We start from the raw sequence: 21,812 nt of genomic DNA on the forward strand, positions 1-21,812 counted from the left end.
CCCTTGATGAAAAGGTCTTTCCTCCGATCACAAGGGTAATCGACATCATTTTCGAGGATGTTTTAACTTCATAAATGTTTAACTTCATGACGTATTAACATATAAAAGGTAACGTCACGAATATTGTTAGGCCTAGGCACTATATGCAGTGGCATAGCGAGGTCGGGTGTCCACCGGTGCGGCACTTAATGGTGGTCACCCCCCTTCCCGGGGACAAACTTTCAATTTTTTTTATTTGCACCCCCCCCCCCCTCAAACTTTCGATTTGCACCCACCCCTCAAGTTTTTCTATATATATGTTGCTATTATTTGCCTCTGACTATATGTTCTTAGCTCAAAGTAGAGATAACTTATTTTTATTCTAGAGACGAAGCAAATTATTCAAATAGTGTTAGCGTAAGTTTAAAAATACTAATGTCATCACTTTCTTTTTTTCGAAATAGACCGAGTAAATTAAATAGGTGGTACACATATAATGAGGGGTAGAAATACGCTCTATGTTATTACTTGAGCCATATGTCGAGTTTCTTTTACAAACGAGGCTAAGGTTAGTAACTCTCATCTGTTAAAGATATTAAGGTAGTTGTCTTTCTTTACTGTTGCCAAGGAGATAGTCGCTTACAATAAGCTTGCTCTTTGCATTTGATTTTCTATATTCCCGGTTTATACGGATAACTTTTTTTAACAAATTAAATAACAACATTAACTTAGACGATACCACTGAGCTCACCTAGTAATTACTTTGTCTTTATTTATGAGCCTAACGATTTGATTAAATAAAATTAATGTGTTTGCAATGAACAACTCAATGGAACAGTGTCGTGACTGAGACTGTGGTGTAGTGTGTATTTACTACTGGGTTGTATTGTAATTTTAAATTTTTAAAAAGCCATTGGGATATAGATCTAGATCTATTTCTAGATTCTAGATCTAGTCTTGATCTAGGACATTATATATTATATACCTATATGATTATTATATGAAATAATAATGACTAAAATTATAAATTACTAGACTACAATACAAATCATACTCGAGTACTAGAGGGAAAAAAAGAAAAAAAAAACAGTCACTGGATTGTTGTAGTCAGTAGTGAAGTGACTTTGTTTCAAAACATTACCTAATCTAAATTGAAAAGATGGAAGAGGAAATATCTACTGGCAGTGACAACATTGTTACAGAATATAATACCTATGAGGATTTTCTGGACTCACAGATAACTTCATCTGATTTATACTATCTTGAGGTTAATATTATTAATATATATATATAGGCCTAGACTATGTCAAAGTTTATATTACTATTATTAATTATTAGGCCTAATACTTAAGTAAAAGGCATAGTCAATAATACTTACTTGGTAGATCTAACCAGTTTTCTTCCAGACTTCTTAAAGTTTATTATCTGGGGGGGGGGGGGGGAGAATAAAAATTTTGAGGGTGGCGGCCACTGTTAAAAGTATATATTTTCTATATAAATTCCAATTCATTCGGGGGGGGGGGGGGGGGTGCGGTAGACTCTCTTCAGGGGATCTGAGCCCCCCCCCCCCACCACCCATGGTAAACTGTCAGGTTTTTTTTTGTGCCCCCCCCCCCCCACACCCTTTTCTATATTGGTATTACATAGATTTCTCACATTTTTTAAAAGCCTCTGCCTCCCTTCCAGTAGAGAAAGGTTGAGGTTCTGTTTACCAGTCACTTTTCCTTTTTATTATGGTGTCCCACATTTGATGTAGAAAACAGTTTGGCACCCCTTAGTGCCAAGCCGCCCCAACCACCTTCCCCTCGATACACCCTTGGATCTAACCTTAATTAAATAAATAAGATCATATAGAAAAAGAAGAAAAAAATTGACTAAACAAGATCTATCTGCTAATTGAAACCTTGAATCAGACATTCATTCAATATCTCCATTCTTTTTTTTTTTTAAATAATTAACCAATAATAGGCTAACTGTACCTCTAGTTCTACAAAGTCTAACCCTATTATAAGATTATGTAAGGAAGGCTAATTTACATCTATTAACCATCCCCAAGAGTTTAATCAAAAATTGTTAACAGAGATTGTTAATAAAATGATTATTACCGCAGACTAAACCAATATGATGTAATACCAGAACATAAATCTATTACTCTTTTGTATAATGCATTTTTTGTAAATATAATTTATGATACGTTTGTGGTGCGTAACACCTTATAATACAGTCATTAGAATTTAACACAAGTTTGAATACTAGGTAAGAATCAATCAAATTACGATAGTACATGTCAATATATTTTTTATAAATGATGAAATGCAGGATCAAGAGCTAGCAAGACAGTTAGTGGAGCTTGGTTACCGTGGAAGTGGGGAGGTACTCAAACGAGATGAATTTGAAGCCAGAAAGCAAGCAGCAGAAGCTAGCAGACTTTCAAAGCGTAGCCAGCAAAAGTAAGTGAAAGCATCTTTTTAGGTGGCTCCTATAATTGATCAAAAGTCTGAAGACCATTTTGGGGGTCTGTGTCTAATAGTCAGTTTTGGGCCCACAAGTCTAGCAGGCGAAATCCTGGTGGGCCCCCATGTAAAACAAAAACTAGATTGGCTACAAGGAACAGTGCTGTAGGTCTACTAAACCTATTAGTGCTTAATTTTTTTTTTAAATCAATCTATCACGTGCATTTTCATCAAGCTGAGGATGATCATTGGGCTTTAATGGGGTAAAAAAGCACAATGAAAGTTTCAATCTGTGCTGAGGCACATTTTAAAAATTTTCCGGATTAATGGATGTAGCAAGTCCACCCCCGTCTCCCCATATAGTTATGTATATATTTATTATTACATAGCTATAAGATTTCCATGATGCACAGTGTGTGATATAAGTTGCCCTATACATCAAGAATTGCGTTCAAAGGATTATTGTAGGGACATTTAAATGGAACAAAAATTTTGAGAATAGAAAACCATCTAGCACTTTTTGATGACATTCTAAAAATATTTTCTTGATTTTTACTCATTAAATTTTTTTAATTTAAGTTTTTAATATTTTCGTTACTTTTACTGCTTTATTTTTTTTTTCCTCCAGAAAACTGGCCAGTGATGACAAAGACATTAAGGAACCACTTTTATTGGCATTAGCTGCGCGAGAAGCAGGAAACAGAAATGGAAAAATGACAGTTAGTTTAACTATAGATTTTTTTTTTCAAAATAATTTCTGTAATGTTTAGGCCTATATACTATATCATTTAAACTTACTTTGATTAAAAACATCCATGCTTCACTGAAATTTTAAAATGCTTTTTTTAAACAAATATATTTAGAGCTCACCAGAGATTCACAGAATAAAGAATACTAGATACATACTTGTTATTGCCTTCTAAAAGTGTGTCTAAATTTCATTTTGCTGTATTATTTTCAGTCAATTGTTTTTATAAGAGATCGCAACTCCAGAGGCCAAGAGATCTCAGGGTACATTGATTACGCTTATAGACTGAAAACTGAAGATTTTGAACCTTACTTTAGTGGAAAGAAAAGGCTTCTTCCCCGGCCATCAGATTTAAGGTTTGTCTCCCTTATTTTTCCAAAGTTTAATATTTCAACTCATTATACAAAAACAGTATTAAAATTCCTTTAACATAATATGCAGACATACACAAGACAGCTTAAACTCTTAAGTTTTGAAAACTACGAGTTCAGGTTAATCCCACCATCTTCTTCTATAAGAAAGTATGTCTTAGCAAAGAAACATAAAATCTAGTATTGTATTACTTTGCATGCACAAAGTTCAAAGACGTCTCTAAAAAATATTTTTTTATAGTTTCTACAACTGGGAGACTGCAACATCCACTTCAAACCCAACACCCAACTACCAAGTCATCGCTGAGAATGCATCAGGGCTGCTGTTCAAAAACAAAAGAGACAGGAAGATTATCAATGTTGACCCTAAGGTTGTTTTTTTTTTAATTTAAAAAAATTGTCTTTGATACCCTATACTTAGTTCTTTTTTATTTCCATTCTAAAGTTTCTCTACTTCAATCCATCAAATTTTATATGTTGAAAAGCAGTTTTGATATTCTGAATGAAAAATTAAAACTGTTTAGTATAGTGTCTGCTTGATGGGATTTTTATAAATAATAACTGGACTAGAATTAGGCTAAAACTGAAGGAAGCAACTTTAATCAGGTAGTGACAACAGCTTTCCTGGCAGCTTGATACGAAGCGTTAACTCTTCTTCCTTGTCTCAATCCTCTTTCCATATTTTTGTTGGCCTGCTTCATTTTCTTTAGATTTCTTTAGACAACTATAACCTTTCAGTGTCTGTATATAACAGTGTTATGGCATGTGTTTAAGATAAGCTACAGGAGCTGAAAAAAAATAATAAAATAGAAAGCTTTTTTTAAATTCCCTAGCTTCACAAATTCTGCCCAATCAGCTTTGTAGAATATAGGTACAGATACTTTAAATATTGCCTCGTCTAACAAAAATTTTATTCACAGGCATAGGTACAGATACTTTAAATATTGCCTCGTCTAACAAAACTTTTATTCACAGGCATAGGTACAGATACTTTAAATATTGCCTTGTCTAACAAAACTTTTATTCACAGGCATAGGTACAGATACTTTAGATATTGCCTCGTCTAACAAAACTTTTATTCACAGGCTTAGGTACTGATACTTTAAATATTGCCTTATCTAACAAAACTTTTATTCACAGGCATAGGTACAGATACTTTAAATATTGCCTGGTCTAACAAAACTTTTATTCACAGGCATAGGTACAGATACTTTAAATATTGCCTCGTCTAACAAAACTTTTATTCACAGGCATAGGTACAGATACTTTAGATATTGCCTCGCCTAACAAAACTTTTATTCACAGGCATAGGTACAGATACTTTAAATATTGCCTTGTCTAACAAAACTTTTATTCACAGGCATAGGTACAGATACTTTAAATATTGCCTCGTCTAACAAAACTTTTATTCACAGGCATAGGTACAGATACTTTAAATATTGCCTCGTCTAACAAAACTTTTATTCACAGGCATAGGTACAGATACTTTAGATATTGCCTCGTGTAACAAAACTTTTATTCACAGGTATAGGTACAGATACTTTAGATATTGCCTCGTCTAACAAAACTTATTCACAGGCGTAGGTACAGATACTTTAAATATTGCCTCGTCTAACAAAACTTTTATTCACAGGCTCCAAATCCTGGAGATAATTCAGAGCGCCACATCATCAGTACGAACAAGTACATCCAAGTTGTCATCTATGACCACATCAACCGCAGGAAAACGTAACGTCCTCATACTTTGATTATGTCAACGTAACTTCCACTTATTGCACATTTTATATGTTGATGTCAAGTTTTATAGAACAAAACTGTACCAATGGTTAATTTTTTTCTTCAGTGTCAATATGATCTAATTACAACTGCAGTGCAATTTAATTTTTTTTTTTAAATATAGCTGAGTAATGCTGAGTAATGTTAATACAACACTTTCAAATGTAAATATAGGCAGCTAGTGATTTAAATTATTTAAACACTAGACAAACTTTATCAATACTAAAACTAAGGGATTATAATGTGTTGATTTTTGTAATGGTTTTTATAATAGTTTTTTTTTTCTTTCCAAGAATTTTACATACATTTAAACTTTTTAAACTTAAACTTGCTCCCCAAATTTAGAATCAAGAGTTGTCACTCATTTAACATTATTTAACTTAAATTGCTTTATTTGGGCTTTAAGAATGGATGTTTTTCTATGTATTGAAGTAATTGTTAATCACAAATGGTTTTTCTAAACTGTCGAAATTTGTCTAAAACATTTTGTTGTTTGTTTTGTAAAACAAAATGAAATTATAATCTGTGTTGATTTTATTTTAAGTTATTTTTTTTTAATGGTTCAAGTGATAAAACAGTTTTGATGTCAACCTTTTTACAATTGTTCTTTTCATTTAAAGACTGGGTTAAGAAACTATTAAACTGTAAGTTTAACTCATTATATATGGTAGAAGAATTCATATTATTATTTACTCTACAAGTGCCAAGTGTTTGGAAATGTGTTTAAAGTAAAACTTACATAAATCACACTCTCAATCCAGCTTATTTATAAGAAAAAGAAAATCCATTTTACAAAATATTATCCTCTTTATTTTTTGAAATACCACATAGGATGTTAGGCAAGAGCAGTTGAACAATGCATCAAATATTCTTTAATCTTTAAAAAAAAATGTTATCAAAATGTATTTCTGTTATGGAAGTTATCACAATTAAGCATGAAAAAAGCAAAGTAAAAAAAAAATGTACCAGTTAAATGTTGAATACCCACAGATGAATAAATATAATAAGTGTGAAAGCCAATTATCTATACACATCTTTCTTTTCCTTTATTGATAATGGTTTATTTAAAGCATCATATATTATAATTCCAACTATAAAATCTAAAAAATATATATATATAAACATGAATGACAGTTTACAACAGATCAAGTAAAGTATTATGCATTTTTAAGGTGGTGATGTAGAAAAAAATGAGAAAAAAATCCCTAATAATTAAAGCCCTTTGTTCTTTTGTAGTAACAAGTAGTCATTACCATATTTAACAGCCCATACAAAATATTATTTAAAATAATAAATACAATAAAAATAAATTAATGAAGGTGGATTTCTATTGTGTCCTCACTAATACTTAACATATGAAATAAAACTAGAAGTTGGTCCACTTCTGCAATTCTTTGGTGATTAAGCAAGTTTTTTTTTTTTTAAATTGCCTGTCCTTATTTAATCTCTAGAGTAACAATATTAATCTTGATGCCAAATTTAACTTCTATGTGCCTCCAACATTTTAATTAAGTAAAATCATTAATAAACCTCCACTGGAGAGGCTGCCTATCATCACAAAAACTTTCCATAAGGCACTTTATTATGTACAAAATTAAACTCACAAGACAAAATACTTAGTCCTAAGTAAGATTAAAATATTATTATTTATACTTCTTGATTACTTTTTTAAAACAAAAATAAAACAACACCTTTTTAATATAATACACCTATTTTTACTTTTAAACTCTAAAAATTTCAGTATACATTTTTTGTTAATTTCCAAAAATAAAATTGTTATTTAAATTTATTAATAATAGTCCATTTGTTACTTTTTACGGTAAAAAAAACAACCTAAGATGGGAGGTGTTTGCAAACTGTTAAAAAATATCAAGATCTATTGTCAAAATATGTTGAACCATCTAGAACATCAAAGTTGGGACACAAGTACTCCCATCTTTCACAACCTTCTCACCTAACACAACAATCTATGACATGAAGGAACAATTCTTACTCTTAAAGAACAGTGCCAACCCTACAAAAATTCAGGTTATGAAGTTTAAAAAAATAGATCAGAGATTCTATACTGCTGGTGTATCTCATACATTCTTATGTACATACAGTGGAGTGAGATCTTTGAATTCAAATGGTATGTTTAGAACAAATCTCTCAGCTCTTATAATACATCTAGTAAATACCACATTAATAACAAGTTTTGGCTTCATGTGAACAATACATCATTATAACTTATCGCCATTGTAGTCAAATCATAAACAACCTGTACTGAGCAACCAGAGAGAGTAATGACATCACCAACACATAAAATGACACATGTCAAAGGACACATATCAAATGACACACCAACAAAAAAAAATCTAGGTTAAGACTCAAGAGAGCTGTGAGAAAACTTGCCAACAATACACAGTACAGTGTTATGATCTTCTAAACACAGTACAGTGTTATGATCTTCTAAACACAGTAGAGTGTTATGATCTTCACAACCTGATTTAAACAAACTCATGATCCAGCAGACGTTTCTTGTCTTCTCCATGGCATGGGCTTGACTTTTTGAAATACGGCAGCTGAAATACATTAAATAATATAAGCTTATTTACTATTACATAAAACATTCATGAAACGATTTCTGAGGAGTCCCTTGCAAAAGGTGCTAAGTAGCTTTAAAATTTATAGAAAAATGGATAAAGCATTGTTATAGCAATCTAATTTATCCATACATCCTCATGTAACAATTTTTTTGGTTGAATTAGGGCCCACAGGTTACTGGCCAATACGTAAAATATTTGCTAGGACAATGAGGACAGAAGACATCCAAAGTTTAGCCTGAGAGATCTGCTATTACAATAAGCCAGTTATCTTAAAAAAATATAAAAATACTAAAAATGTGCTTCTGAGTGGGTTTCTATTTTCAGACGTATCACTTCATAATATGCACAGCAATTTTAACAGAACCAATTTATTCAATATTTATCTTTCAATAGCAGTTTCTTAAGTTTTTCATTCCTTAGATTTTATTAATTTTTTGACATATTCAAGTAACAACTGTTATTACAAATCAAAAGACAACTGACTTTGTACCTTTTGGCAAGTGGATTCCTCGTTAACAGAAAAATAATAATTTTGTAATGGTTTTTTTTGTTATGAAATGTAATGTTCCTATGAATTTCTCTCGTTTCACTTGTATCACCATGATATCAGTCAGCTACGTAACCTTATAGAAAGCAAACAAGATAGTACCAGAGACAGTAAAACAAAGGCTGAATCTAGAACTTAATGCTGACTATAAAAGTTGATTCTAGAAAAAAGTATGACAAAGGCTGATACTGGATAATGGAATGAATAGGGGACAATGCTTGCTATAACAGATAGATAAAAGAATACAAGACAGTACATAAAAGACATAACGATAAAATGGTTAATTATTATTAATTAGTTACTCTCACATTTTAGCACTTAGTTAGGCTACAGGTAGAACTGATGGACTAAAGCAGTAAGTTTTATAGTTAGGCTACAGGTAGAAGAGTGACAAAAGCAGTAAGTTTTATAGTTAGGCTACAGGTAGAAGAGTTTGACAAAAGCATTAAGTTTTATAGTTAGGCTACAGGTAGAAGAGTGACAAAAGCAGTAAGTTTTATAGTTAGGCTACAGGTAGAAGAGTTTGACAAAAGCATTAAGTTTTATAGTTAGGCTACAGGTAGAAGAGTTTGACAAAAGCAGTATGTTTTATAGTTAGGCTACAGGTAGAAGAGTTTGACAAAAGCATTAAGTTTTATAGTTAGGCTACAGGTAGAAGAGTTTGACAAAAGCATTAAGTTTTATAGTTAGGCTACAGGTAGAAGAGTTTGACAAAAGCATTAAGTTTTATAGTTAGGCTACAGGTAGAAGAGTTTGACAAAAGCAGTAAGTTTTATAGTTAGGCTACCGGTAGAAGAGTTTGACAAAAGCAGTAAGTTTTATAGTTAGGCTACAGGTAGAAGAGTTTGACAAAAGCAGTAAGTTTTATAGTTAGGCTACAGGTAGAAGAGTTTGACAAAAGCAGTAAGTTTTATAGTTAGGCTGTGGGTTGATTTATCCTTCAGAGATATGACAAATCACGAAAAAACAAATTAGGACATTTTGAAAAAGTCTCAGTAACTGGATGAAAAATATCCTCAGGAATTTTAAAAAGTCACATCCCTGATTCTTATTTGCGTTACTAGCTATACATGCATGTATGTCAGGCTTATTGTGAATGTCAATAAAAAAAAAAAAAAACTACTCACTATAAATGCTTTAAAGCGTGCCTGGTATGTGGATATAGCCACAACAGCAATGAGAATAGCTACAATAATCCAAGTGTACACCAGCACCATCCCTGATGGTGCTGTGGGGCCTTTCTTGCTTGGGTCTACGCTGTTGAAATTATCTCCTTCCACGTTAAAGTCATCAGATTCAGTCCTTTCTGGTTCTGCCTCTTTCTCTGCAATAATGGGTGAAAAAAATATTCATTACTCTGGTCCATTCTATGGAGAAAATTAATGTTAGCTCACAATTAAACTTAATAATTCACAGTCATGAAACTTTGTTGAAGTAATTTTCTAAACCCAAACGTCCATATTGCAGGTGAGGAATAGACTATCTGCCTTGGCATATGAGAAAGGGATTGGCAGAAATGTAAACTTTGTCTTATCTAAGAATAATGATGTTGTATGCCTAATCAATTACATCTGTCTTATCTAAGAATAATGATGTTGTCTGCCTAATCAATTATATAGTGTGTCTAATCAGTGAAGCGATCTAACTTATGCTTGTAAGTCAATAAAACCTTTTTGACATACAATACAAAATGTGCCAGTAAAAATTACTCAACAAAATCATTTTAAAAGTATAAACATTGCACACAGCAGTATAAAAACCTCCAGGCTTACATCCATTGTTTGTAAGAACTTACATACCATCCAACTTATCCACTATCCTGTCAGATCGTACATATCATCCAACTTATCCACTATCCTTTGTTTGTCAGATCTTACATACCATCTGACTTATCCACTATTCTGTCATATCTTACATACCATCCAACTTATCCAATATCCTGTTAGGTCTTACACACCATACCACGTATACACTATCCTGTCTGTCATATCTTACATACCATCTGACTTATCCACTATCCTGTCAGATCTTACATACCATCTGACTTATCCACTATCCTGTCAGATCTTACATACCATACCACGTATACACTATCCTGTTTGTCAGATCTTACATACCATCTGACTTATCCACTATCCTGTCAGATCTTACATACCATCTGACTTATCCACTATCCTCTGTCAGATCATACATACCATCCCACTTATACACTATCCTATTTGTCAGATCTTACATACCTTCAGATTTTTCCTCTGTCCATAGTTTGTTGGACTCCTCACGCATATATTCATCATCATCGTCTTTATCATTATCTAAACCGTATTTCTCATCATCATCATCATCCACAGTATCTTCATGCTGATTCTGTTTCTTCTGATCTTCTGAAACAATACCACATTCCTCTTAAAAACTTTTAAATCAATCAAAATACTACACTTTAAAAATGGGACACCATGACCTAGTTGTAGAGCACTAGAATTCTAACATGAGTCTCGAGTTTGAATACTCGAGTCTTGAATTCAAATCAGGGTTCAATTTAGTAGAACACCCTGAGTCCAACAAGTTCTAATGGATACCGAACTCACATTTGGGAAAGTGAACACGGCTGGGCATAGTGCTGACCACACTATCCCTTCATATGCAAATGTCACAGAAACAGGTGAACTCTAATTTATCTGAACAGGAAAAGATAATTTGTGTTTTTATGTGCTTAAATGTCATATAGATTATTACCAATATACTAAAGTTCAATCACTTGCATCAGGTTCAAAACAGGTACTTTACTTTATTTTACACTTTTAAAAAAATCATAGGTTCCTATATGGATTTTTACTTTCAAGCTACCTACCATCCATGTCTCTTGTCGATTCATCATCACGGTCAACTGTTTAAAAAAAGTGCTAAGTATTAGAATTTTTAAGTGAATAAATTATAAAACAAATAAACAAAAAAAAATGTTACATAAAAAAAAGAATAAAGGAGGAAAAGTTGTTTACACATGTGCAATGGGTCTCAACAAAGCAAGCTTGACAACTCATTACAATAAAAATTACAAGTTTCTAAGTCTGTGAGAACCTTGTAATTCTAGAGTTGCAAGCTAAGATAAATTATAATAATGAAACATTATACCAAGCATTACATGGGGGACAGTCAAGCATTAGTAAGGGAACATGCAATAAGGTTTAATCATGTTCATAAATAAGTCATCACTTTTTTATGAACACTAATGTTCATAAATACTGAACCATTAATGTTTATAATTACTGTAGTATTAATATTTATGAATACTGTATCACTAATGTTTATGAATACTGTAGTATTAATGCTTATAAATACAGTTTCACTAATGTTTATAAACACTGTATCATTAGTGTTTATAACTATTGAATCAGTATGGAAAAGATAGGAGTGGTGACAGAATAACAAAACACCAGTTATTTCATGGCTCTCATTACAATTGATTTTTTACTGCTGAAGTTAATAAATGTCTATTAAACATGGTCAATAATGTAGGAAAATCAATAAAAAACCAACAATATACCAGCTGTTCAAAGCTTAGTAAAGATAAAATTGGCCTGAGGTTTTAAGATAATTCTCAACTCTGAAACTTCAGCTATTAAAATGTTAACTTCAGGTTATTAATTAGGGACTATAATGATACCTTTGTTGGAAACCTACAAACATAGTAAACGTAATTGATTTAATATCTTTTAACACAGAGGTATTATAAACCCATTCTTAGAGAAGAAAAAAAGAAAATTGCCTCACTTCTTTCTACAACAAAGAAGGTAAAGTATCAGATCTGTCAGATATAGAGAGCTTCAGTTCTAATCAGATCAGGTGTAATCCAGGAATTGGCATGCAGATAAATGGGTTAAGCTTGTGAACCAGTAATTTACTTACTATAACTAGCCTGATTCAGCTGAGAAATTAATGCTTAAGTTTTAACTATGTATACGACCAATGATACATTAAGTACTAAATTTAACAATTTGCCAAGATTAATTTATTATTTCAAAAAGTAAATGAGCTTGAGGTGGAATTTAACTTTTTTGTATACCATAACTTCAATTCATAGACAATTAATAAACCACCTTTAAAATAAAGAAATACCAACTCTTTTTTTAACACCCAAAAAAAAAAATTAGAAAGTAAAGAAATAAAAAATCCTGTGACATGCAAAAACATCAAAATACCAGTGTCGAGCTTCCAGGGTTAGTGTAATGATCCCAGGCACTTTCTGACTTACCCCCAGGGTTATATGTCCAACTGTTTAGAGGTAATTTATTGAACAGTTTCGTTGTTTCTTCTGTTTGTTCAATATTATAATCGTCATCATCATCACTCCTCAACATAGCTTCAGGTTCCTGATAATAACTACTGTCATCATACAGGTATGTATCAGTATCGTCATAATTTATTCCATCAACAGGATTGGCAGTGCTTGAATAGCTGGGGTCACCTATGGACAAATTAGATGGTTCTTTCAGCCAGGCGTCCAACTCGAGGTCATCTTCTAATTTTACATTCTTGACATTTTCATCTTCAGAGTCTTGGTAGCTGGGTTCTACCCTCTGTTGTAGACTTTGATAGTTTGGCTTCTCTTGATTATAAGGGACATCATTCACTTGCTGTGAATTCTCATAAAGTTGCTGGCCATTTTGATCATTGTTTTGTTGTAAATCTTGAATAATTGGATGCAGTTGATTGGTTGAATCAATATTGTTTTGTTTTAAATTTTGGTAGATGGGTTGTTGTAAAATTTGATTTTGCTCATTTGATAATTCTTCCATATTTTTCTGAAATCCTTGATTTACTTGATTCAGCTGATTATTAACATCTATATTTTGTTGTAACTCTTGATTTACTTGATTCTGCTCATTATTAACGTCTATATTTTGTTGTAACCCTTGATTTACTTGATTTTGCTGATTATTAACATCTATATTTTGTTGTAACCCTTGATTTACTTGACCAATCTGATTATTAACATCTATATTTTGTTGTAACCCTTTATTTACTTGATTTTGCTGATTATTAACATCTATATTTTGTTGTAACCCTTGATTTTCTTGATTTGGCTGATTATTAACATCTATATTTTGTTGTAACCCTTGATTTTCTTGATTTGGCTGATTATTAACATCTGTATTTTGTTGTAACCCTTGATTTACTTGATTTTCCTGATTATTAAGATCCATATTGTTTTGCTGTAAAGCTCGGTTTATTTGACCTATTTGATTATTGGGATACTCATTATTTTGCTGTGATCCTTGATTTACTTGATTAATCCTATTATTGGGATACTCATTATTTTGCTGTGATCCTTGATTTACTTGATTAATCCTATTATTGGGATACTCATTATTTTGCTTTATACCTTGATTTTCTTGACCAATCTGATTATTGGGATCCACATCATTTTGCTGTAAACCTTGAAGTTGATTTACTTGATTAATCTGATTATTGGGATACACATTGCTATGTTGTAAACCTTGATTTATTCGTCCAATCTGATTAATTGTATTCACATCATTTTGCTGTAAACCTTGATACTCTTGATTAAACTGATTATTGGGATCCACAACATTTTGCTGTAAACCTTGAAGTTGATTTACTTGATTAATCTGATTATTGGGATACACATTGTTTTGTTGTCTATTTATTTGTCCAATTTGATTATTAGGATCTACATCATTTTGCTGCAAACCTTGATTTTCTTGACCTATCTGATTATTGGGGTACACATTGTTTTGTTGTTTATTTACTTGACCTATCTGATTATTGGGATACACATCATTTTGCTGTAAACCTTGAAGTTGATTTACTTGACCTATCTGATTATTGGGATACACATTGTTTTGTTGTTTATTTAATTGGCCAATCTGATTATTGGGATACACATTGTTTTGTGGAACACTTTGATTTACTTGACCTATCTGATTATTGCGATCCACATCATTTTGCTGTAAACCTTGAAGTTGATTTACCTGATACACATTGTTATGTTGTAAACCTTGATTTATTTGTCCAATCTGATTATTGGGATACACATTGTTTTGTTGTTTATTTAATTGGCCAATCTGATTATTGGGATACACATTGTTTTGTTGTTTATTTATTTGTCCAATCTGATTATTGGGATACACATTGTTTTGTGGAACACTTTGATTTACTTGTCCTATCTGAGTATTGCGATCCACATTATTCTGCTGCAAACCTTGATTTATTTCATCTACCTGTTTATCCTGCAAGTTTCGATAGCCTGGTATATCCTGGTTAAGCCATTCCCCAATATTTTGGGGTAAACTCTGCTGTTGCGGATTCCCCACATTAATCTTCTCTAATTTATAGTAACTCTTCTGTGCCTGATTGTTGTTTCCATAGCTTGGCTGCAAATCTCTGAAGCCATTTTGTACCTGATTCAGGTTACCAAACTGCTGCTGACTGTAATCCATTTCCTGCCTCTGTTTAGCATTTTCCTCTTCTTTCACATACTGGTATCTAGAGAGGTCACTGTTACTTGTATTATGATCTGAATCTATGAAAGGAAACTTCTCAGGAGGGCCCCACCTTGACAACAGACCAGATGTATTGTACAACTGAAGACTGTCAGCTAGAGGTTGATTGGTTAAGTTCTTAATAGGCTCAGAGTGTCCATCATTAGCTACTACATTATTGTATAAGCTAGTTAAATCTAGTAGAAGAGAACAGATATAAACTCAAACAAGTTACTTTAAATGCGTAACTGCAGGCATACAATTTAGAAATATGGTTTGATGTAAGAAGTATTAAATGTAAAAAAAAAATATCAGTGATTTCCCCTGATGTATATTTTAGATATTTTATAGTAATAAATTTTACTCAATAATTCCTCTAAATCAGTGGTTCCCAACCTTTTTTGAGTGGCGACCCCCTTTTATACAAATTAAGTGACCCGCGACCCCCATAGAATAAAAAAGCCGAAATTAGTATGGAAATTAATAAGCACTAAAATAACATTTTCTAGTAAACTTTCAATATGAACTACTCTTGATAACTGTTTTAATACCATGAGTAAAAGTGCATACTATTCACTAAACATTCGCGGTTAATTTTTTAAAGTATTTTTTTAACGCCAACATATGTCATTATCATTATCTTAATTTTGTTTTTAATCGAAAAATAGTGTTGAAAATCTATTCTCGTAAAGTCAATCAATTTTACGTTTGGGTATGAATGGTGAATACTACACCAAAATTCAATGTGCAGTTTTTTTTATCTTACGTGGAATCATTCTACAAATCAAAGAATTCATCTTGTAATTCATCGGGAATGCTGGCAACATTGAGGGAAGAAGAGAATGGATAACGCGTCAATGCAGATTCTTGTTTTTTTCAGCTCAGAGAAATAGCGCTGCAGTTCGTTTTCACTTGATTCAAGATGCCCAGAAATTTCTTCTTTCAAAATTTTAATGATCTCACAATTAGATTCATCTACCACACTGCAGAGTTTCTAAAATTTACAATATTTCCAAGATTTATTTTCTTCGCCGATTTTGCAGCTTTCATAAAAATGCCCCGAGATAATCATGGAAAGTGATAATATTCGTTCATTTTCCCTGAAGCTTCAGGTTAAGATTATCTTGATGTTTGAACACATCTGCTAGGTATGATACTCTCTCCAACCACTCTATGTCGTTTTAAGTATACCAAAATGTCTTGTTTCCTTTGCATTTCCAAGAACAATTTTGATTTCAGATTTCAATTCAAAAATACGATTCACAACAATTCGTTTGACAGCCAGCGCACTGTAGTGTAGAAGAGCAGAACCTCGTGATCTATATTCAGGTCTTTGCTCAGTTCTTTGAAGGCTCCAGATTTTATATAATTTACCACTTATACTAGCAATGGAGTCTTGGTGGCGATTGGTGAGGGCAGTGGTTAGGGAGCTAAATCTTTTCTGCTTTCTGAAAGCCCGATTTTGACCTAAACATAGATGGTGCACCATCCCTACAAACCCTCACAGCCGTTTTAACCCATTTTAATCATCCAATTAAAAAAAAACGTATTTATTTTCTCCATGCTATCTACACAAAAGAGAAACTCTTCTTTGCTATCATCTGAATGAATATAGACAAAGACCAGCAACTGCGAACACGAACTCACGTCTGTTGATTTATCAACTTGAAAAGCAAACAATGGTGAAAGCTTAATTTCAATAAAAATGTGTTATTTAACATCTACGGACATGTAAGAATTAACTTCACCATCTTCAACATGCAGCGTTTGATGAGATTTTCTCCTATTGTGTTTTTTTTTTTTTTTTTTTTTTTGCTTGGCATTTTCTATCACGACTTCATTTGATGCTTGCACTAATGCTGTGTTTCCTTGGTGAAAACTTCCTGTTCGATCAAGTCTCTGACGTTTGCAACTAGCTTCATACCGACGAAAGACCTTCATATCTTTTTTGATGTGTTTCGAATGACTCGTCTCAAATGACGTTTTAGTTTTGAAGATTTCATAAACTCGTGACTGAGAACAACTTTGTACAGTACGCTTTGCTTCTTCTCTATGCCCTTTCCAGTGATGTTAGTAAAGCCGAATTTTTAAAAAAATTCTTCTAAATATTTATGTTTTGTTTCAAATTACTAAGGTTTAGTATACCAGTTGGCGACCCCCCAGAAAGCCCTTCGCGACCCCCAGGGGGGTCGCGACCCCCAGGTTGGGAACCCGTGCTCTAAATAATATGTGATGCAACATAATGATTTTCTTCTAAGTCAAGTAAATAAACATCTTTTAGTGAGTTACTTCAGGTTAATTTTAGTACCTAGCAGACCACAAGATTTTATATGTAAACATAAATACCTATGTAGCAGCTGATTAGTAAAGCAAGTTTGATTTTTAGCTAGGACACTTTACATGAGAAAATTAATTGACCGCAATAGAGTACACAGGATACCTACTCTGATAGGCTGAACTGGCACTATATAGCTTAAGTCTTTTTAGATGTTATATATTTTTAAAAGTCATTCATTGGAATGGAGCATTTATCTTGGGATGGAGAGTATTAAGAATTTTTTTCGTAGCATAACAAATAAATGGATGACTGAATGGGGGAAAATGTGTTATTAGTGTTCCCAGGAGTTTCAGGTGATGTTATCAAAAGGTGGGTAGCTAATGAAATCATGTCTGGGTTTTCATGTATGTGTGTGGGGAGGGGCGAAAGAGTGGTGTTAAAAGGTCTTTGTTTTCTTGAAATGTGTCGTCTGTTGCTGTGCAATAAACCCTAAAAGCATCCAAAATCTTTGTATTTTATTCCCATGTGTATCTGAAATCCTGTACTTAAAATTCAGGTGATTGTGGTAAGTGGTAAACACTCAACACACACACACACACCCCCTCTCGCCTGGAGTTACCATAACCAAGTTCCCCATAAACAGACTTTTAAGAAGGTTCACACTTGAATGAGCAGCAAGAAGGCTTTGGTTGGATGGCAACTGACACCAGCTGACATTTGATCAGGTCAAGGGGTCAAATTAAAAAAACTTCAAACTATAAACTGAAGCGAAGACCACACAAGAAAATTAGCATCATCCTAACACACAAAAACACAAAATATGGTTACCTGTTTCATCATACAATGGACTATTATTATTAGCCACTGGTTGTGTACGGCCTCCATTTACTGTCATTTTCTCTAGGTCTGCATCTTGGTTTTCATCTGGTTCATCATCATCCTCGTCTTGACTATCCGTTGGAGCTGCTGCTTGAGAAGGTTTGTTGTACGATTTATAGACAGAATTTGAATTTGACGGTGGAACATTTTCATTGGGATTTAAATTTCCTTGAGGAAACTGAGAACGTTGATATGGATACATCTTTTTCTTTTCAGCAGAGTTAGGAACAAATTTATTTTCAGGAGATGTATCAGAATCTTGCTTGTCATCTGCTGCATCGTAATCTACACCTGGTATACCACTATCTGTGACTGTTTCAGAGTTAGAATTATCATCTTTATCATCTGCAAGTTCATCTTTAACATCGTTAAGCTGGGACTGCGCTTCAGTTGGTTTAATAATTTCGTTTTCATTGACAGTTTGAGAGTTTGATTGATCTTGATCATCGTTCTCCAAAAATTGGTCAACATCTGCAAGTAGTGGCGGGTCTGTTTTAGTGGGCTCCATGTCATCTGATGTTTTTTTTATTCCATTATCATTAGCTGTTTGAATACTTGACTTGTCTTTGTCATTATTACCCAGAAATTGGCGATACCCATCTGCACGCTGGGGCAGATCTTTTTCAGTGGGTTTCTCTTCAACTGATGTTCGCACCTTATCACTATCATCATTCTCCAAAAGCTGGTCAACATCTGCAAGTTGTGGTGGATCTTTATCTGTGGGCTGCACTTCAACTGATGATTTTTTATTTTTATTATCTATTTGAGAGTCCACCTTATCACTATCATCATTCTCCAAAAGCTGGTCAACATCTGCAAGTTGTGGTGGATCTTTATCTGTTGGCTGCACTTCAACTGATGATTTTTTACTTTCCGTTTGAGAGTTCACCTTATCATTATCATCATTCTCCAAGAGCTGGTCAACATCTGCAAGTTGTGGTGGATCTCTATTAGTGGGCTGCACTTCAACTGATGATTTTTTACTTTCCGTTTGAGAGTTCACCTTATCATTATCATCATTCTCCAAGAGCTGGTCAACATCTGCAAGTTGTGGTGGATCTCTATTAGTGGGCTGCACTTCAACTGATGATTTTTTACTTTCCGTTTGAGAGTTCACCTTATCATTATCATCATTCTCCAAGAGCTGGTCAACATCTGCAAGTTGTGGTGGATCTCTATTAGTGGGCTGCACTTCAACTGATGATTTTTTACTTTCCGTTTGAGAGTTCCCCTTATCACTATCATCATTCTCCAAAAGCTGGTCAACATCTGCAAGTTGTGGTGGATCTCTATTAGTGGGCTGCACTTCAAGTGATGATTTTTTATTTTTATTATCTATTTGAGAGTTCACCTTATCACTATCATCATTCTCCAAAAGCTGAACAACATCTGCAAGTTGTGGTGGATCTTTATCTGTTGGCTGCACTTCAACTGATGATTTTTTATTTTCAATAGCTATTTGAGAGTTCACCTTATCACTATCATCATTCTCCAAAAGCTGAACAACATCTGCAAGTTGTGGTGGATCTCTATTAGTGGGCTGCACTTCAACTGATGGTTTTTTATTTTCCGTTTGAGAGTTTTGCTTGTCATCTGCTGAAGGTTGGTCAATATCAACATCTGCAAGCTCTTGTTGCAGATCTGTGGGGGTTTGAGAGATCAACTTGTCATTTTTATCATCATCTGAATTTTCTGGCAGCTTCGGAGGCTGAATCTCTTTACTTTCTTTCTTTAATGATGTGTCTATTTCTACTGAATCACCATCAGTTACTGTAGGTTTACTTACTGTAAAAAGTAATTTTATGATTTTAATAGAGAACATTCAATATACATCAAATCTTTAAGATGATTTATTTAAATTCAGCTCTTATTAATATTTAATAAAATTGCAATGAAATCGTAATAATAACAGTTAACTTACATCACCTAATATCATTTTACAACATACCAAAGTTAAGCTCTTAGTTTAGGCATAGAGATTTTTTTTTTAAATCTATGCACCTACTTGTAAAAGTTATTTTTAACACTCAAGGTAAACTCTCAAAGACAGAACAACACTCGCAGCGTTCGACAAGCCGGCCTGCCATGCTATAATGACGCTCCAAGTGTCCAGTAAAATGTTCTCTATTTAAATTTAATTTGTTGTTTTTCCTAATCCAAGTAATTAATCATAAATCTAGGACATAGATCTATCGCTAGTTTCTTATTGGGTTGATTTTACATTTTAAAAAAAATTTTTGGTAAAACTGCATTGTATAACACTGTGGAGCTCAGTTAAGCAGCCATATCTAAACGTTTAAGCCACCACATTATAAAATTAACCAAAATTTAAATATTTTAGCTAGATCTAGATCTAGATTCTAGATCTAATTCGATCTAGTCTAGAAATCTATGATTTTTGTAGACAAATGGAGGTTCTTTTGTTTTCTAAAAAAAAACTCATGAAATAGGCCCCTGCCCCTACAATTTTTATTATTTATTTTCCTGACAGAAGCATATTTTTTGCCTGAAATTATCAACTCTAGATCTAGATCTAAATTTTACGACCTTATGCCTTATTAAAATAAAAACATACATTTTTGGTCACCGAGATTTTGGTTGAAGCTGTTGGCAACACTTCTTGCCTCTGAGTCTGTGGGGTCAACATCACTCGTAGCAAATCCAGTATGAAAATAATTCACCGTTAAACACAGTATCACAAACCACGTAGATCTAGATCTAGATCTAGATCTAGATTTACAACAAAGGTTACTCATTTTGATTTTTTTAAATTAAATTAAATGATGATGGATTAAAGTGTTGTCTTTGTACTGTTGTGTGTTTGACCACACCTAAACTTTAGTGCTTGTCACTGTCACAAACGCCTTACTTGTTACAGTAGTTTTTTATTAAACCATATAGATCTATCAATGGTTCCAATATTATTTTATATGACCCAGTATAATAATATAAATAGCGTTGCACATGTAGGCGTGAATAAAATTCACCATTTTGTTGCTAATTTAGTAGCAAGACTGAAATGCACTTCAATTTTGATATCAGAGTTTCTTTCATGCATTTTTTTCGGGGGTTTATTGTTGTAATACTGTGTCTATCGATCATCATTTCTTTATCTGTCTAATATTATTAGACTCTAATAGTCTAATAATAGTAAAGGGTAGTGTTAGGTGGTTCTTTCAGACTTTTTTCTTTGGGGACGGGGGGGGGGTGCAGAGGCGTAGCAAGGGAGGGGGCGGAGGGGGTACATATGTCCCCGGGCGCCGACCAAAATGGGTTGGAAAAACAAATTTTAATCTCATGTTCGCTGCAGTTTTGCATTATAAATATAAAAAAATATATTGGGGGGGGGTGCAAATGGAAAATTTGAGGGGGCGCAAATTGAAAATTGAAAGGTCGTTCCCGAGAGGGGGGTGGCGTCAAATTGAAAGTTTGTCCCCGGGCGCCGGGAAGGTTCGCTGCGCCTCTGCGGGGGGCACTTGAAATTTTCGAGGGGGGGGGGCGGGGCGGACTAAATCTAAATTTTCCGGGGGGGGGGGGTTGATACTGGTAAAAGTATTCTATGAGAGTGTTACATGACTTTATAGCTCTCATTGTATAACATATGTATGTACAAAGCCCAGAAGAATACATTAAATTCGACTGTTTATTATTATTACACTAAGTTTAAAACTTCATAACTTTAAAAAGAAGAAAAAC

The 21,812-nt window shown here is 33.3% G+C and overlaps 2 protein-coding genes across 6 annotated transcripts; one reads left to right on the top strand and one right to left on the bottom strand.

Annotated features, from left to right (window-relative positions):
- The first annotated feature begins 592 nt into the window (after nucleotides 1-592).
- LOC131930428 (cilia- and flagella-associated protein 299-like) lies at nucleotides 593-6,745 on the top strand. The gene is made up of 7 exons (XM_059286902.1): nucleotides 593-733; nucleotides 1,015-1,246; nucleotides 2,299-2,429; nucleotides 3,061-3,151; nucleotides 3,394-3,536; nucleotides 3,793-3,922; nucleotides 5,185-6,745. The coding sequence occupies exons 2-7, from the start codon at nucleotides 1,139-1,141 to the stop codon at nucleotides 5,281-5,283; spliced, it is 702 nt and encodes a 233-aa protein (XP_059142885.1). The 5' UTR covers nucleotides 593-733; nucleotides 1,015-1,138; the 3' UTR covers nucleotides 5,284-6,745.
- A 143-nt stretch (nucleotides 6,746-6,888) lies between these two features.
- LOC131930427 (uncharacterized protein DDB_G0290685) lies at nucleotides 6,889-21,004 on the bottom strand. 5 transcript variants are annotated; one of them, XM_059286901.1, is made up of 8 exons: nucleotides 20,692-21,004; nucleotides 19,787-19,901; nucleotides 18,066-19,405; nucleotides 12,709-15,156; nucleotides 11,308-11,343; nucleotides 10,697-10,840; nucleotides 9,587-9,783; nucleotides 6,889-7,888 (listed from the first exon to the last, which is right to left on the bottom strand). In XM_059286901.1, the coding sequence occupies exons 1-8, from the start codon at nucleotides 20,870-20,872 to the stop codon at nucleotides 7,814-7,816; spliced, it is 4,536 nt and encodes a 1,511-aa protein (XP_059142884.1). In that variant the 5' UTR covers nucleotides 20,873-21,004; the 3' UTR covers nucleotides 6,889-7,813. The 5 variants fall into 5 exon arrangements, with proteins under 5 accessions (XP_059142884.1, XP_059142883.1, XP_059142882.1 ...); XM_059286900.1 differs by having other exon boundaries at nucleotides 18,066-19,525; XM_059286899.1 differs by having other exon boundaries at nucleotides 18,066-19,645.
- Nucleotides 21,005-21,812: the final 808 nt, after the last annotated feature.

Source organism: Physella acuta, unplaced genomic scaffold, assembly GCF_028476545.2.
Source record: "Physella acuta isolate Inbredline_101_S28 unplaced genomic scaffold, ASM2847654v3 ptg001775l, whole genome shotgun sequence".
Lineage (NCBI taxonomy): Eukaryota > Metazoa > Mollusca > Gastropoda > Physidae > Physella > Physella acuta.

Bases quoted from the DNA above. Each gene is read 5' to 3' on its own strand.
- LOC131930428 (XM_059286902.1), top strand. From the start codon at position 1,139: ATGGAAGAGGAAATATCTACTGGCAGTGACAACATTGTTACAGAATAT. The intron at 1,247-2,298 runs GTTAATATTATT...GATGAAATGCAG, and splicing joins CTGATTTATACTATCTTGAG to GATCAAGAGCTAGCAAGACA. The intron at 3,537-3,792 runs GTTTGTCTCCCT...ATTTTTTTATAG, and splicing joins CCCCGGCCATCAGATTTAAG to TTTCTACAACTGGGAGACTG.
- LOC131930427 (XM_059286896.1), bottom strand. From the start codon at position 20,872: ATGAGTAACCTTTGTTGTAAATCTAGATCTAGATCTAGATCTAGATCT. The intron at 9,784-10,696 runs GTATGTAAGATC...CCATTATTGCAG, and splicing joins GACAGAGGAAAAATCTGAAG to AGAAAGAGGCAGAACCAGAA. The intron at 7,889-9,586 runs GTGAGTAGTTTT...AATGTATTTCAG, and splicing joins CACGCTTTAAAGCATTTATA to CTGCCGTATTTCAAAAAGTC.